The 17,205-nt window shown below is 44.3% G+C and overlaps 1 protein-coding gene and 1 pseudogene across 2 annotated transcripts in view; one reads left to right on the forward strand and one right to left on the reverse strand.

Moving 5' to 3' along the window:
- ZRANB1 (zinc finger RANBP2-type containing 1) overlaps positions 1 to 17,205 on the forward strand; it is a 54,279-nt gene that overhangs the window by 27,514 nt on the left and 9,560 nt on the right. For both annotated transcript variants that reach the window (XM_037051164.1, XM_037051165.1), the window contains 2 exons: positions 10,693 to 10,880; positions 15,845 to 15,998. In XM_037051164.1, coding sequence (XP_036907059.1) covers positions 10,693 to 10,880; positions 15,845 to 15,998 — 342 coding nt within the window. The remainder of the gene's footprint in view (positions 1 to 10,692; positions 10,881 to 15,844; positions 15,999 to 17,205) is intronic.
- Positions 2,521 to 6,984, reverse strand: LOC118990599 (histone H3.3C-like; annotated as a pseudogene).

A 17,205-nucleotide genomic window follows, 5' to 3' on the forward strand; every position in this document is an offset into this window, starting at 1 on the left:
ATAGATGGAGCACCACATACCTTTGACCTATATCTTTACAGTCGCTGCTGCTGTGCCCGCTTCTGCTCTCTCCCGGGGACGGGTGTCCCTGTCTCTCTTTCCCTGTGCGTTTTTTCTGTGCCCTTCGAGAGCTTAGCTGCAAATGTCGTGGCATCTGCCATTGGCAGATGTCATTCAGCACGCATGTCCTGCAAATAAAGATGTTTTCTCTCCATAACCACACAGTGTAATCGTCAGAGTCCATACTTGTTTCCACCAGTACTTACACCGGTAGCTGTTGCCCCACGCCCACCCAGTCAAGGGCTGTAATATGATTTAGTTGTTTGAGCTCTTCAGCTGCCTCTTTAACAGTGCCTCGGGGTTGTTGTTTTTTAATTTACTCTTTCATGACATTAGCATATTCAAAGAGTCCAGGCATTTATTTTACAGAATGATCCTCAATTTCAATACAGTTACATGAAATTTAAACATTTTTATCTTTTTGGAGAGAGAAAGGAATGCTGCATCAGTGTTATTTGAACAGCATTTCTAATATCTCCAAATAATGCTTTTGTATCATTTGTTTCCTTTTTTACAAAGATTTTATTTATTTATCTTTAGAGGGGAAGGGAAGGAGAAAGGGAGAGAAACATCAATGTATGGTTGCCTCTTGTGAGTCTCCTGCTGGGAACTGGCCTGCAACCCAGGCATGTGCCCTGACTGGGAATTGAACCGTGATTGTGTGGTTCGCAGGCCTGTGCTCAATCCACTGAGCTACACTGGCCAGGGTTCATTTGTTTCTTTTTTAAAAGTTTAATTTTGATAAAGTACGGGTGAATTTGCTGTCTTGACCATTACGTGTATGGTGCAGTGGCACTTAAGGGTCTTCCCGTGGTTCTGCCCCTGCAGCTGCTGTCTGTCTCCAGAACTTTCCTCATCTTGCAGAGCTAGAGCTTATCTGTGAACACCAGCGCCCCACCCCTCTTCCCCCAGCCCCTGGGAACCACCAGTCTACTTTCTGTCTCTGAGAAACTAACTTTCTGGCTACCTCATGTGAGTGGAAGCGTACAGGACAAATACTGTCCTTTATGACTGGCTTATTTCATTTAGTGTGATGTCTGCAATGTTCATCCTTGTGGTAGCAGGTGTCAGAACACTCTTTTTGAGACTCAGTAATACTCTTTTGGATGTGAGGGGGAGCAGAGTTTACCACCCCCAAATATGCCTTTTTTTCTTTGGGATATTAGTTATTTTAAATTGTTTTTTTTTTAAGATTTTATTTATCTTTAGAGGGGAAGAGAGGGAGAGAAATATCAATGTATGGTTGCTTCTTGTGAGTCCCCTGCTGGGAACTGGCCTGCAACCCAGGCATGTGCCCTGACTGGGAATCGAACTGCGGTTGTTTGGTTCGCAGGCCTGCGTTCAATCCACTGCACTACACCAGCCAGGGCTAAACTGGTTATTTTTAAGAAACTGAAGACTCAGAACCTTTGGCCTCTCCCTAGCTGCCTAAAATAATCTAGATAGAGGAACCTGCTCCAGGCAACCTGTCATGTTAGGTGAAACTAGTTTAATACGGGTCAGAGTCCTCTGCGCTCCAGTGTTCAAGTCAGCTCAGCAAATGCTTGTTTCCCTGCTCTTCCACCCTGTGTAAGTTGCCCCCTTGCCCTGTGCAGTCCCAAACGATAACCCACTTTCTCCTTAGCCTAACTGCCCGATTTGTCCTCCTCCATGTTCTTCTGGAACTCCCCTCCCCCAGTGTACATACAGAATTAAATTTGGTTCTTCTGTTAATCTGTTATGTCAGTTTGATTAGTAGGCCGCCCAGAACTAAGAGTGAAAGCAGGAACATTTTCCCTGCCCCACATACATATATCCCACGTTTTATCCATTTATCTGTTGATGGACATATTTCTTGTTTCATCAACTTTAGGCATTATATACTCACTTCCTGTAATAGTATGTGAATGTTTGGTGCATTTTTAAATAATAAAAGCAGAGCATATTCATTGTAAAGTATTTCAGAGATAAGAAAAGCTATGACAAAGTAAAAATGTTATAGTATTTCACTGGAGTGCTGTTTTTGTGTATTTTCAGCTTATCTCACATTTTAAAATAGTAATTGATTTTTAGACAGAGGGGAAGGGAGGGAGACAGAGAGAGATGTCAGTGTGTGGCTGCGTCTCGCACTCCCAAGTAGGGACGTGGCTCTTAGTCCAGGCACGTGCCCTGACTGGGAATCAAACTGGCGACCCTTTGGTTTGCAGGCTGCCGCTCATTCCACTGAGCCACACCAGCCAGGGTGTATCTCACATTTTTTATGTGATTGAAATTGTATTGTATTTATTTGTTGAACTTTGTATTTTGAATTAAAATGCTTCCATCTCTTTTTTTGCCATCAATAAGAAATTTATTTGTTTTTAAAAAATCCAAATGCTAGCATTGTTCAGAAAAATTTAACAGGTTTATTTATATTGTTATAAAGTTGAACTGCTTGGAACTTGTTCAGTGAAACACCTTGACTTGCATTAATGCTATATGTCCCCTCATTTATATTAAAAAAATTCACACACAAATGAAAATGGAAAAACGGCCAATACCTGATTTCTGTTCCCTGTTTTCCACTTGGAATCATGTACTTAGGTACCTTTTTGACCCCATGGAAAAAAAATATCAAATGTCCAGAACTACTAATAGCAGGAAGAAGAGAATTGTTTTAAAGAATGAAATGTTTCCCATCATGGAGGATTCTTAAGCACGTTCTCCACATATGCGGCGTGCTAGCTGGATGTCTTTTGGCATAATTGTTACACATTTGCATGGATAGCACACAGGTTGGTGTCTTTGAAAAGGCCAACCAGATAGGCTTCACTCGCCTCCTGCGAAGCACCAACAGCTGCACTCTGGAAGCGCAGATCTGCTTTGAAGTCCTGAGCAGTTTCTCGCACCACACGCTGGAAGGGAAGTTTGCAAATCAGAAGTCAGTGGACTTCTGCTAACGTCTAATTTCACAAAGTGCCACAGTACCAGGCCTGTAACGATGAGGTTTCTTCACCCCTCCAGTAGAGGGCACACTCTTGCGAGTGGCTTCGGTAGCCAGTTGCTTCCTCCGTGCTTTACCACCGGCCAATTTGCAGGCAGTCTGCTTTGTACCAGCCGTGGTATAGGGACCTCTCTACTGACCCCCCTTCTTCTTCAGCTGGAGCGTGGCGAACGGGGGGCGGGGGGGGGGGGGGGGGGGGGGGGGGGGGGGGGGGTCTGGCGTTAGAGAGCCACGGCGGCTGTGAATACCTGTTTTCGTCTTTTGAGAATGAATGCGTAGTATGACATTGAGTTGCTATGCTTTAAGTTATCCAGTCCCATATTATTAGCCTTTTAAGTTATTCGAAAATTTTTTATTCTGGTAGTGTTTTGATGACCAAAATTGTCAGCGTGTCTAACAGTTCTCTTAGTTTTCCAGAAATGGGATTATAGGGTTAAATGGCATAGACTGTTGAAGGCACTGCGTGGGGTGGGTACGGGTAGATTGCCGCCTGGAGGGATGGGCCAGCATGTTCCCTCCTCAGCAAGGGGGCCACATGTCGCTTTGCCTTTGCTGAGGGTGTGGTTACAGGAGGCACGCTGTCTCGTTTAGTCATTTGGATTTTTTCCTGTGAGTTGTGGGTCCATGCTTTCTCCATTTTCCTTTGTGATTTTACTAAGTTACATGAAGTCTATATAAATATAAATAATATGTATTTAAAAAATATATACCAGTCATATTTGTGGGAAATATTCTATTTTTTGGTGAAGGAAGTTATACTAATAACTTTTTTGTTTGTTTTACACACTTTTTGGGGTTGAACTAAGGATTGAATTATTTTCCTAAAAAATTTCAGTAATACGATTTGACTCAATTCTTTCCCCATTGATTTGGGTTTTTCTATCATATATAAAATGGTCCCTTCTAAACATCAGTATCACACGTTTGTTTAAATAATTACGGCTTTATTAGACATTTAAAAACCTGATAAGGCAAATGTCCACCCTGCTCCACCCACCCATTGCTTTTCACGGTTCTTCATTTTTCCCTTCCCCGTGACTGGCTGTTCACCCGCTCATACGCACACTTAGAAAGAAGCCGTGGCTCTCAGTGGGCTGCGGGCCCGCTGGTGACAGCCTGGAGACTGGTTTGCAGGGTGGGTGGGGTCAGAGGCCAGCAGGCAGTTTAGGAGCCAAGTGCAGCAATCCAGGTGAGAGTCTACTGTTGATCTGGGTGGAGGCTGCGGAGGTGAAGTGGGAGCTGTGTTTGAGAGACTGGAAAGGTAGGAGCGACTGAAGCTGAGAGAATGAGCGATGGGGCCGAGGAGAGGCCTTGACAAAGCGTCGTCCAGGTGTTTGGTTTGGACGCTTGGGCTGGTTCGTGGTGTCATCTCTCCTAGACAGGAGATGGTGAAGTTCAGTTTTAGACATGATGTCTAATGGGTTGTTAGACATACGGGCCCGAAACTTTGGGGGAGAGTCTGCCACCCGGCTTGTTTGGATGCTGTGAGGCCATGAGTTTCCTGAGCTGTAGGACCTTCCCTTAGAGGGCTTACAGGGGCATATTGCCCGCCCTTTCTGGTGTTCTGCTTACACCTGGGGGCCTTGTCAAGATGGACTGAGTAGCTTTTTGACATTTCTTCTGATTTGGTGATTATGTCTTCTCTGTCAGAGTATTTTGGCTATAAGAGCAGTTTTGGGGATTTCATATGAACAATATAAAGCTATGCTCTGTGATGAGAGGATTTCCTTTCATGACCCCTGTCCCCATCTGCTTTTACGTGTTCATTTACCCTTTATTTTCTTCGAAGAGAGAGTAGGCTAGACTACTCTAGTACTCCATGCCTACTACCTAAAATAATAGCATATTTCCAGAAGTCTAAAATTTGGTTTCAAATTCACCCAGGATAACTTGGCAGTATAGCAGAAGGAATTTTTACTTGAAGTCAGAAAAACTTTTGGGACTTGATTTCAGTGGTAAATGTGGCTTTGACCAACACTACCAGCACCCTAGGGGTTTTTAAAAATTATTATTACTACTTTTAGATTGTATTTATTTATCTTTAGAGGGGAAGGGAAGGAGAGAGGGAGAGAAATATCAATGTATGGTTGCCTCTTGTGCGTCCCCTGCTGGGATCTGGCCTGCAACCCAGGCACGTGCCCTGACTGGGAATCAAGCCAGCGACAGTTTGGTTCACAGGCCCGTGCTCAATCCACTGAGCCATACCAGCCAGGGCTACCAGCCAGGGTTTTTAAGAATTGTAGTATCCATCCCCTCAGTTGACTGTTTTAGTGATACTTTAAGTGACCTTTGTAATTTGAACTCATCTTTAACCCATTTTTAATTTGTCCTCGTCTCTGATCACCTTCCCAAAGAGCTTTGTGCCGTGTTTCTGTAAACCATGCCAGCGTGCTTTCAGCCCCAGCTCTTCCTGCGTGGGAGCGCCATCTTTCCCAGGACAGTGTCTAGCAGTTCGGGTCTTGTTTTCGACGACTTTGGGAATTTATATTTCCACAGCAGTTGGGCTGTTAACAGCCCGATTGAAGATAAGGAGGTAGGATCTCCAAGGGTAAGCTGTGTTTGGCTTAGTTTGCCGTGGTTAGTAATAGAACACCTAAAAGCCTTAATTAGAGACTACTTTGACTTCCTTGTCATTGAATCTTGTTTTTTAAAAGAGGATGTTTTCATAATGGAGTGGGTTTATTGAAGGAGTTGAGTAGAAGCTCATCTTGATATAGTACATTTTATGTTAATTTAAGAATTTATTTCCAATTGTGATTTTCCTCTCTTGGCTTTTTGAAAAGGTTATTTTCTGTAGCCCTATCCTAGGAATAGAAATGGTAGATTTTAACTTGTTGCCATTGTTTATTGTACGAAAAATAAATCTAGAGGTGATTTGTCTACTCAAACCTTTTTTGGGATTGCTACGGAGTTGTGTCTACTTGAAGATACACTTAAAAATGCTGGTTGTGTTATTTAAAAAGCCGCTCACATTGAAGTATTGAAAGAGATTGCTGTGAATATGTAAACCAAGTTTGTGATTGAACTAAAGCCAAATGGTTAAGAGTATAAAGAAAAGGTATTACAGGGTGGAACACTTTTTAATGTGCAAAACCAGTTAAATGAATTAAACTCTGAGTAGAGGGAGCAACTTACCTAGGGAGCTTACGTCTTTCTGCTGACCATGGTGAAGGGCATTCTGAACATTACCACTTAAAACTAACTTTTCTCTTTAAGGGCTCCTGAAATTGTGCAAGCTGACTCCAAGTCCACCCTGACCCACAGCATAAAGCATGCTGTGATGTCACAGCTACCATAGAACTCCAGGTAGTGTTGAGCTGGCCCATGTGGGCTCAGGTAAGTCCTGGCTTTTTTTTTAACCATTTGGCATTCTTTTCAAAGTTAGTTACCATTATGATTTTATGTCATAATAGAAAATAAGGCAAAACTTTGAAAACTGTGCCATACATGGGGGAAAAAATAAGTCTGTTTTCTAACCCTCTATAAGCCAGCTCCATATTCTAACCAGCGGAGTTCCATAGTAGCTGTGAAGTCCCCGGGGAGTTGTGACTGGTGTCTTTAGCATGCAGGGGTTGACAAAAGTAGGTTTGCAGTTATTCGTATGGAGAATACAATATTACAAAAATTAATACAGGAATAAACCGTTCTTTGTACCCACGACTATAAACCTAGTTTTTTTGCCCACCTTCTATGTTAAATTCTCCTGGTCCAGCTTAGACAACAATATGAGTTTATAAGTTTGTGGTTTATAATATGTGATATAGTACCTATCATTTAGATTCAGGTCTTCATGGTTTTAAAAGTATACTAAAAACCTTTCTTTACCTGTAGTGATGCACCGCTCCTTAGTGAGTTGTGGAGGGTTTCATCCGACCACTTTGGAACATGTGATGGTCCTGCAGGTTGGTTTTGTAACGTTCATCTTCCAGAGTGCCTTCAGTTGTCCTGCTGCTTGCCTGCATGGCGGGAAAGAGGAAGGGATGGGCTGTGCACAGCCGTTTTTAAGAGAATGATGCTTTGGTTACTCTAGTGGCACTGAGAGACGGTAGCAACCTGGAAAGCGCGTGTGCTCGTCTCTTTTTCTCCTGCTAGAACTTCTCTGGTTTTTCCTGGTCTCATATTGAGGGAGGTTTGACCAGTGACATTTATTTATGGTTTTTTGCCAGCTTCCAACTCTTCGACGTTCCTTTTATTTCCTCGTGTTAAAAGTGGTAGAAATGCAATGTTATATGTCTCCTCAAAGACTTTTTGTAAGTTGTTTTGCATGTGATCTGATGCTTCCCCTGCCCCCCAGTAGAAAAGGTGTGGTAGCCAAAACGTGAAATCACCAAGCTGTGGGCTGGATCCTTTTCAGCACCCCTTGTACAGTGAAACCTCTCTGTCAAGGCACTGTCTGCACTTCAGTCGGCAGCTTGGCTTGAACACGGTGCCGCGACATCAGAAACATGGGCAGCTTAGCTGGCTGCTGTGGCTCAGTGCATTGAGCACCAGCCTGCGAACCAAAGGGCTGCTGGCTCACTTCCCAGGCGGGGCATGTGCCTGAGTTTTGGACCAGGTCCCCAGGAGGGGGTCCCCGAGAGGCAGCCACACATGGATGTTTCTCTCCTCTCTTTCTCCCACCGTTACCCTCTGTCTAAAAATAAATAAATAAAGTCTTTAAAAATTTTTTTTCAGTAATACTTCCATGACAGTTCAGTGAGACTTCCATGACATTTTATTTGTGATAAATTTACTTATCTTTGTAGCTAAAAACTGACAGTAACTGAACTATAAGCACTTAATTTTGGTTAATTAAAAGAATGGAATTATATGTATTCCCCACATATTAGATAATTAAGTGCTTTTCTTTTAAACATTACTTTGTGCCTATACTTAAATTTGTGTTTTTCATGTTCTGGGAAGTTTGGAGAATTTCATGCTGTGACTAATTGTATATTATATACAGTTGTATTTTGTGTGTGTGTGTGTGTGTGTATACACACTATATATACATAGTGTAAATGCTGTTTGCATAGTAGAAATGCTACATATACAGTACAAATACTCAGTGTACATATATGTAGTACTTGTACTTCACGTTGAAACTAGAAACTGTGAAACCGGTGCGCTGACACTGAGTGCACCTGGGAAGAGCGCTCTGACCGGAGTGCTGTGAGCCATGGCCGTCTTCCTGAGGGGCGATGTGTGTACAGGAGGCGCTGGGGTGGGGCACACTCAGTTCTAGAGCAAATGCATGAGTTCACTGCTTCTCTTCTGTTCACTCAAAGATTTGTTTTCCAGAGTAGGGAAGGGAGGGAGGAGCAAAGGCAGAGAAACATTGATGCGAGAGAGAAGCATAGATTGGTTGCCTTGCGTGTGTGTCCCAATTGGGGACCAAACTCTCCACCTAGGCTGAGATCCCCTGACTAGGAATCCATTCCCTGACTAGGAATCCATTCCCTGACTAGGAATCGAACCTTGTGACCTTTTGCTTTGCAGGACAATGCCCAATCCCCCTGGCTAGAGTTTTGGTTTTCTTAAAAAAAAAAAAACAACCCCCCAAACATTGTATTTATTTACTTTTTGGAGGGAGGGGAAGGGAGAGGAGAAAGAGAAAAAGACAAACATCCATGTTGGAGAGATAGACACAATGTGGGATAGATACATGGATCGGTTGCCTCTCACATGTCCCCAGACAGGGACCTGGCTCACAATCCAGGTATGTGCCCTGACTGGGCATCGAACCAGTGACCTTTTGGTTCACAGATAGGGACCTAGTCCACTGAACCACACCAACCAGGGCTAGAGTTCTTTTGTACTTGACTCCTTAACCATAGTTTTTTTTTTTTTTATGTCAACTAGTACTTTCCGTGTCTATTCTTAAGGGTTACCCTTTTGAGAAGATTCATCACCCGTGTCTTAAACCACCCAGGTTACAGTTCCGCCCTAGTGACTTCTCCAGGACACTCTGCCTCATAGGGGTGTGTTGATGCCCTTTGTATTGGAGACGGAGGTTCCAGCTGTCCTTAGGTGTTTCTGTCGAGGAATTTACGGATCTACTCTGCCGTGAAAATAAAGATGCCTGGAAGGAGGTGTTCTCATCGTGCATTCTGAACTTGCAAAGTATATGTGGCTGGTGCAGAGTCCAGATTTCCAGAAAGAATTTCTGACCCAGAGGTTGAAAATGCTGGCCTTTTATCTTTCACAAATGTGATGAAAAAGGGCTGTTTTGATTTTAAGAGTCACGTTTTTAACTGTCTTTGTGTTTCTTGTATTGTTGCTCTGCATGATTCAGTGATGTGGGAATTGAATGATCATTTTAAAGCTTTAAAGTTATTCTTTTATTTTTTTAAAGATTTTATTTATTTATCTTTAGAGGGGATGGGAAGGAGAGAAGGAGAGAAGTATCACTGTATGGTTGCCTCTTGTGAGTCCCCTGCTGGGAACTGGCCTGCAACCCAGGCATGTGCCCTGACTGGGAATCGAACCACAATCCTTTGGTTCGCAGGCCCGCACTCAATCCACTGAGCTACGCCAGCCAGGACTAAAGTTATTTTTAATAACTGGGGGAAATTGTTGCATTGTACCAATTTCATACTCCAAGGAATAGCTAGACCATAGTTATCTAATTCTTAGTTCAAGATAGTGATTAAACACAGTTAAAAAATACACTGAGAATTATTTTTAGTTACTGTTAGTATTTTACCCAGCACATTTTTTTGGTGTAACTTAGGAAACACTTGAACTTATTTGGTTGGTCCCACAGTCTTGGTGTTTTGCATTTGATCACGATTTGTGGTGCATTTGAAGATAACACACGCCTTCATTTGAGGGGCAAGGCTGTTTGTTTGTTGTCTGTAGAGGTACTCTACTGTTTAGAAAGTAGAATTGCTGTCTTGACCTAACAGTGATTTATGCTGAGATTAATAACGTGGTCCAGTGGGAGTGGAAAGTTACTTACGGACTTGGAGAAAGTGATTCTCGCTTTGTCTCTCCAACCCCAGCTGCTTTGTAGTACTTTGTTTTAGCGCCTTTTTATTCGGAATCATCTGGTTCAGCTTTTCCTGTATTAATAATGTTTAACAGGTATAAAAAAGACTTTTCTGGTGGGGAGCACTGGGAGGTGGGCTGGGATGGGAGTAAAAGACAGAAAACTGGACTTGAACAACAATTAAATTTTAAAAAGACTTTTCTGTGAGAGATTCATATTGCTAACTTTTACTTAACATTGAACATGGCTTTAATTTCCTTTAAATTGTTTCAAAGCTCCTGCAGTGTGGAGGGCTCCACTTTTGTTTTGATTAGGCTTTAAGAATGCAACGCTCGGGACAGAAGTGCCCAGTGCCAGGGGCAGCATGCCTCTGTCTCCTTGGTTTCCGCGAAGTCTGGTTTCTCATACTCGACTGCCTGTCTCTGAGCTAATTAATATTTTAATAGTGCCCTGATCCCGTGAGAGCCCGGCACCCAAGTTGAGGCGCAGGTAAGTGCCTGTGCCTAACAAGGCAGGCTCGTTCTGCAAAGAAATCCAGGGCAGGACGCATTGATTTTACTTATAATCTTTAGGACAGTTGACTGGTGATGCCCCAGGATCCAGGAAGCACAGAAACATTTAGAGTTTAGAGTGAATGTTACAGGTTTATGCTTTCTGAACAAAAACAGGATTAACCTCTCTGTCTTGATGCTTGTTTTAGGGGTCGTAGAAGGCGATTTAGCTGCTGTAGAAGCATACAAGTCGTCAGGAGGGGACATTGCCCGGCAGCTCACTGCAGATGAAGTGCGCTTGCTGAACCGCCCTTCAGCTTTCGATGTTGGCTACACTCTGGTGCACCTGGCCATCCGCTTCCAGAGGCAGGACATGCTAGCAATACTCCTCACGGAGGTGAGTGTGGCTTTTTCATTTACATTCTTTTTCTTGACGGAAATGTGTTCCTTCATTGTTTTTTTTTAAAGATTTATTTATTTATTTATCTTTAGAGGGGGAAGGGAAGGAGAGAGGGAGAGAAATATCAATGTATGGTTGCCTCTCATGGGTCCCCTGCTGGGAACCGGCCCACAACCCAGGCATGGGCCCTGACTGGGAATCGAACCGTGATCAGCTGGTTTGCAGGCCCGTGCTCAATCCACTGAGCTACACCAGCCAGGGCCCTTCGTTTTTATTTTTGATGTTACACTGTTTCTCCAAACAGTTCTTAAATGTTTCAGATTTTTTCCTCCCCTTGAAGAAACTATGTTAAACTTAAGAGACTTAAACAGTATATAATTTTTAAGGGTATATGCTCTTAAAGTAGGACATTTTACTCCACTGTATCTGTTATTTGTTCATTCCACTAACAAACATTCATTGAGTACCCACTGTGTGCTAGGCACTGTCCTAAAAAGGGATGTGATTGTGGAGACATTGGCTCCTCCTTCAGTGATTGCCAGAAAAGTAGAGGAATAAACAGGTCGCTGCGCAGCATGTGCTCTCCTAGATGTGAGGGCCAGGTGCTGGGGCATTACTGGGACCGTGTTTTGAGATACCTTACCTTCTTACCTGGAACAGGTAGGTAGCTTTTTAGTTAACAGTCTGAAGGAGGATAGCAGTCAGTCCCATAAAGCGGGTGGAGGAGGGGGAGTTGGGGAAGTCATTTACTCAGAGGTGAGGATGGTGGTGTTTGTGGTCAATTCAAGAACTTGCCGGCAGCTCAGTGTGGCTGCAATGGCGATTGGGAACTGAGCGGGCAAGTGGGAGAGAGAAGCAGGGGACCAGCGTAGGGGTCTTCCGGGCTGAGGGTTTAGGGTATTCTGAGGGCAGTAAAAAGGCTTTAACAAGTGTCTGGCAGAGGGACAGGGAGGTGACCAGATGAGACCATTTGGGGCTGCTGTGGGTCGGAGAGGGACAGGCTGGTTAGGAGAGGTTGGCCGGGACCCTGGCTGAGCAGGGCTGGCAGGGGCACGGGAGAGAAGCGGGCTGCTGGGGAGCAGTTGCTTGCGTCCCTTGTCGGGCTTGGTGGGTCGAGTAGATGGCAGGTAATAAGGTAGGGATCGAAGTTAATTCTGAGGGTTCTGGTTTAGATAACCAGGTAGATGTTCAAAGTGATAGAGGTTGCAAAGGAATCATTCAGGATGCAGCTAAAATATCCAGGTGATTTAAAAAAAAATAGCAATAGGGTAAACTTGCAGTCAGCTCAATTGTGGATTCAGATGTCAGTATACATCTGTGTATGCGTGTGCCCCCCGTATTTATTTGAATGTGCCAGTATTCGGGAGGCATTGCGCACAGAGCATTTCAGGGGATCAGGAATTGGAAGGTGGGATGCAAGCGCGACCGATAGGGCTGGTCACTGTGCTCCGTTTGGAGAAGTTCCGGGGAAGCTAGGGCTCCTGGGAGACTCTGAGGAGCAAGAGTCTGGGAGACAGCCGAGCCTGAGGGTGGAGGACACTCCTGAGAGGCAGCCGCGGTCAGGGGGGTCTGGCTGAGTGCTGGGTGGGACAGAGCAGTGGTGGGCAATGTAGGTAGGGTCTGAGGCCTGGCTGCAGTCGCCGTGGTGCTGGCCAGTCGTGCCGTGTAGTGGAAGGGGCAGCACGTAGCGGGTTACAGTTGCTGGCGGTGGCTAGAAACAGGATAGAGAGGGCAGCTGTGACTGCCCCCTCAAGGCGCAAGTCTGGAGGGAATCCCAGGGTCCCCTCAGGTGGGTAGGGGACTGTGACACGTTCTGGGAGTGCTGGCATAAGTCAGCAACCTCCTAAGAGTGAGCTTGGGCACGCCAGTGGGAGGATAACGGAACCCTAGTGAGTTAGTTATTACTGTTCCACGAACCACCTCAAAACTCAGCAGCTGATGACAACACCAGAACTGGGAGCACCTTAGCTGAGTGGTGGGAGGTCTCAGGAGGCGCTGGCCAGACTGGTGGCCATGGCTGCAGTTGTCCAAAGGCTAGACTGGAGTGGAGGATCAGGTTCTGGGCAGTTGGTAGGAGGCTTCCCATTCTCGTCATCAGGGCCCCTCCACAGGACTGCTTTTGAAGTGGCAGCTGGTTCTACCAACCGCAGGTGACCTAGGAGGAGGGGGGAGGGGTGTGGGAGATGATCCAGATGGAAGCGGCAGTCAGTGTAAATCGGAGTTCAGGACGCAGCTGTTGCCCTGTTCTGTGGGATGCACAGACCACCCTGGCACAACATGGGAGAATGGGAAGGGGGACTGTTCGGGTAAAGACCAGAATGAGTCATGGAATTCAGTCTCGGGCGAGGGAGGTACTAAAAGGACAGACTAGCAGGGGCCAGTGGGGAGACCAGAAGGAGAGACTGGGAGTGTCAGATTTCAGGGGGTGTGTCTAGGGCAGGGTTTCAGGGACCCTGTTGGTTGGTAGTCTGGTGGAACCTGTGGACTCCTTTTAAGATATTTTTAAGTGAATACAATAAAAATCAGTAGGATTGCAAAGGAAATCAGTTACAGTGGGTGTTTGAACAATGCAGGGGTAGGACACTACCCCAGGGGGTAGTGGACACCACTCCTCCGTGCATTTCAAAGTCCAAGTATAACTTCAATGCCTCTAAAACTTAACTGCTTACTGATAACGTAGCAGCCGATTAGCACGTTTTGTGTGTAATGTGTAGTATATCATGTATCTTTATAGAGTAGGCTGGAGGAAAGAAAATGGTATTAAGAAAATCATAAAGGAAAGAGAATGAATGCATTTACAGTGCTTATTGAAGAGAACCTGCCCTGGCCGGTGTAGCTCAGTGCATTGAGCACAGGCCTGTGAACCAGAGAGTCTTGGTTTGATTCCCAGTCAGGGCACGTGCTCCTGTGGTGGGCCGGGTCCTCAGTGGGAGGCGGTGCACAAGGGGCAACCACACATTGATGTTTCTCTCCCTTTCTCGCTCCTTTCCCTGTTCTCTAAAAATAAATTTAAAAATCTTTAAAAAAAAACATCTGTAGAAGTGGACCATGTGGTTCGAAGGTCAATGGTATATTGAAACACACAGGGTCTGGCAGAAGTAATGCTACTGCTGAGTGTGGTTGGTCGCGCATGTGAGTGTCGTGTACCAGATGGACAGCAATTTGAACATTTCCCCTAAAATGTCACATGGTGGGCTTGAATGTGATATTGTTATGTTACAGAATTACATGCTGATGATTTTGTAATAAAAGATTTGGTATAGCTTACCAGCCTATAAAAGGGGGGTGTTATTTGTGCTGGACCCCGTACTTACCAAAACTTAAGTTGTGATATATAAGAATATAGGCAAGAAATATAGGCAAGAGGTTAGTAAAAATGGAGGATTTAGATTTAATTAAAATTGCTGTTCAAGTTCACAGCTCTTTCTCAATTTCATGAGCCCTAAGCTAACTACTGGCCTAAGAGGTGGTTGAAAGTCATGAGGTTGAAAAGGCCAGAAGATGAGAGGCGGGCTCCAGGGCCATGTCCCGCCTTGGGGAGGGCAGGGCAAGGAGGAAGGCCGGGAGGCCAGTCACCAGCACTGAGGTTTCTCTTGGCGTGTTTGCAATATTTGGGTTTCAGTCCAAGTCGTTTTGGAAAAATTTTGCCAGGTTTTTGGAAAGGGGCTGAGGGTTAGCAGATTGGAATAGCTAATTTTAAATTTACTTTTGGGACCCATTTTAACACTGGTGTGAAACAGGCAAATATATTGTGAAAGTACAGACTGTTTGGTTTTCTATCATCTGAGTGTTTTAAAGATTGGGTTCATAGACTTAAGGTGTAGTGAGAATCTCGTTGTGACTGGTATCCTGGCCAGTAAGGTTCAGCAGAACTGGGTTTTCATGTAAGAGTTTTTAGAAAGGTATGTCTGATGATTGTGTTGGGTGTGCAGGGTTTTTTACTGTTTACTTAACAGCAGTCGCAGTGAAGCCCCACATCTATTACGTAGATGACATTATCTGTAAAACTTACTCTTTGAGCAGCTTATTGGAAGATCCCCTCCAAAAGCACACTTGTGACCGCAAGCCTCCCTCCCGGAAGGCCGTCTGGCAGCAGCTGCAGTCTTTAGTGGCCACAGCTGGCAGAGCTGTCTGGTCCACGCAGGGGTCGCACCTCCCAGCAGATACTCTCACCTTTGATTTGGGAATTCTCTGTGCACAGGTGTCTCGAGCTCAACAGAAGGAATACAACTTGAATGTGTAAAGTATCTTTACACATTTGGTGCTGCTCATCGTTTAGAAAGGAGAGGAGCATCCTAGCCGTCTTCGTGCGTGGAGGTTCTTCCTGGGAGTCACTGTGCCAGTGCTCAGACTTCACTCTCAGGGCCAGGCTCGCAGGGTTGGCGTCTGTCTGTGCTGTCTGTCCACACCAGGGCAGGCCAGATGCTGCGGGAGAGGGTCAGACCGGTAAACAGTGGGGAGGGGTTTGAAGTCAGCGGGAACTGACCCTTTAAAAAATACCACATTTCTTTGTTCGAGGTTAGGGTACTTGAAATATTCTTAACAAACCAGGGGTGTAGTGTTTTTAAAGTGTCCCCCCTCCCCCAAGCTGGAATTCCCTGCTTTTTAAGAATTATTCTTGTAGAGGGGGGAGAGGGGAAGATGATGTAGGTTGTTTACTGGTTTCCCTCTCCCTCCTATGGGGAGCCCTTGGGGGTAGCACCATTTTACGGAAGTTCTCACGTGCATGATGGGAATAAATTTTTAAGTAGAATCACTGAGTCAGGGTAAACCAGCTCTTTTTCTGGGATGTCGTACTGATATGTTTGTCCACTGGTAAGGAAATTATACCCAACACCCAATATATTTTAGAAGTCACCACCTTTACTTACTGGGAAATGTTGGTAATTTCTTTTAAATACTACTGTGTTCTGCTTCTGTTGGTAAGTGAGATGCAAAGAGCCTTTTCTTTTGTGTTGAAGGTGTCTCAGCAAGCAGCAAAGTGCATCCCTGCAATGGTGTGTCCGGAACTGACGGAGCAGATCAGACGAGAGATAGCTGCCTCTCTCCATCAGAGAAAGGGGGACTTTGCCTGCTATTTCCTAACTGACCTTGTAACATTTACATTGCCAGCAGGTAACTTCCCAATTTCAGTGTGAGAAGAAATTTCTGCTTAGTACAGTTATTGTTTTGTGCTAGTGGAAATGTTTCAGTTAGAAAGCAGATAACTCAGGTGTTACATGTGCATCTTAAATCACTTGGCTGTTCTATTTATAGTGGGAGTGACCAGTCCACGAGCCATTATTCTTGGCGGGCCTGGGAGGGAGATGGCCGCTGACGATCGACTTCTTTGTGGGCCTCGGATACTAAAAAATATCGGCTTAAACCATTTAGTCTTCCCTTTGGCTTTATTTTAAACTGTTCTTAGTCTACTTCTCTTTTTTTAATGCTTATTATTTTGAAACAAGAAAGCTGTTGCTCATCTGACATACGGAGACGGTATTAGAATGTAGGATTTTGATGCATAAAATCAAGTTTGAATCAAAGATACTGGCATTCTTTTGAAAGTATCATTACTCATTGAAAGTACTCATTACATTGATTTCTACTATATCTATGAAGCAACTTTTTATTTTTCTACCCATTGGTAATTGTTTTTTATTAGTTGGCTTTGAATAAATGAACCAAACTCCAAAGTTTCTAAAATAAATCTTCCGTCTTGGTTCTGAGTGTTTTGAGCTTTTGTGTTCAGACATGGACAGGAGCTCTCACAGATGGTAAGAGATGGTACCTAAGCCTTTTAAAATCGGAGTGATTTCATTTGAAATCCGTTCTCTGTATACAGGACAGGGGTGGGCAAAAGCAGGTTTCTATGAGGAATAGCAGGGGTTTTTTGTGAGTATGAGGAATAATTTTTTTCTTGTATTATTTCCTAGTTAATTATTTTGCTATTTAGTTGTATTATTTGCTGTCCTATTGTTATGATTTTATATTCTTATGATTTATCCTTTAGGTAATCATGGCTGGTAATTTTATGTTCAAATTCAGCAACCATTTTTTTTCCTTTTTAAAAAATATATTTTATTGATTATGCTATTACAGTTGTCCCATTTTTTTCTCCCCTTTATTCCCCTCTGACCTGCACCCTTCTTCCACCAGCATTCCCCCTCCTTAGTTCATATCCATGGGTTGTACATATAAGTTCCTTGGTTTCTCCATTTCCTGTACTATTCTTAACCTCCCCCTATTTTCTACCTGTGATTCATGCTTCTCATTCCCTGCGCCTTCCCTCCCACCCCCGCTGATAACCCTCCATGTGATCTCCATTTCTGTGATTCTGTTC

Source organism: Sturnira hondurensis, unplaced genomic scaffold, assembly GCF_014824575.4.
Source record: "Sturnira hondurensis isolate 20B ecotype Veracruz unplaced genomic scaffold, ASM1482457v3 Scaffold0007208, whole genome shotgun sequence".
NCBI classification, from domain to species: Eukaryota; Metazoa; Chordata; class Mammalia; order Chiroptera; family Phyllostomidae; genus Sturnira; species Sturnira hondurensis.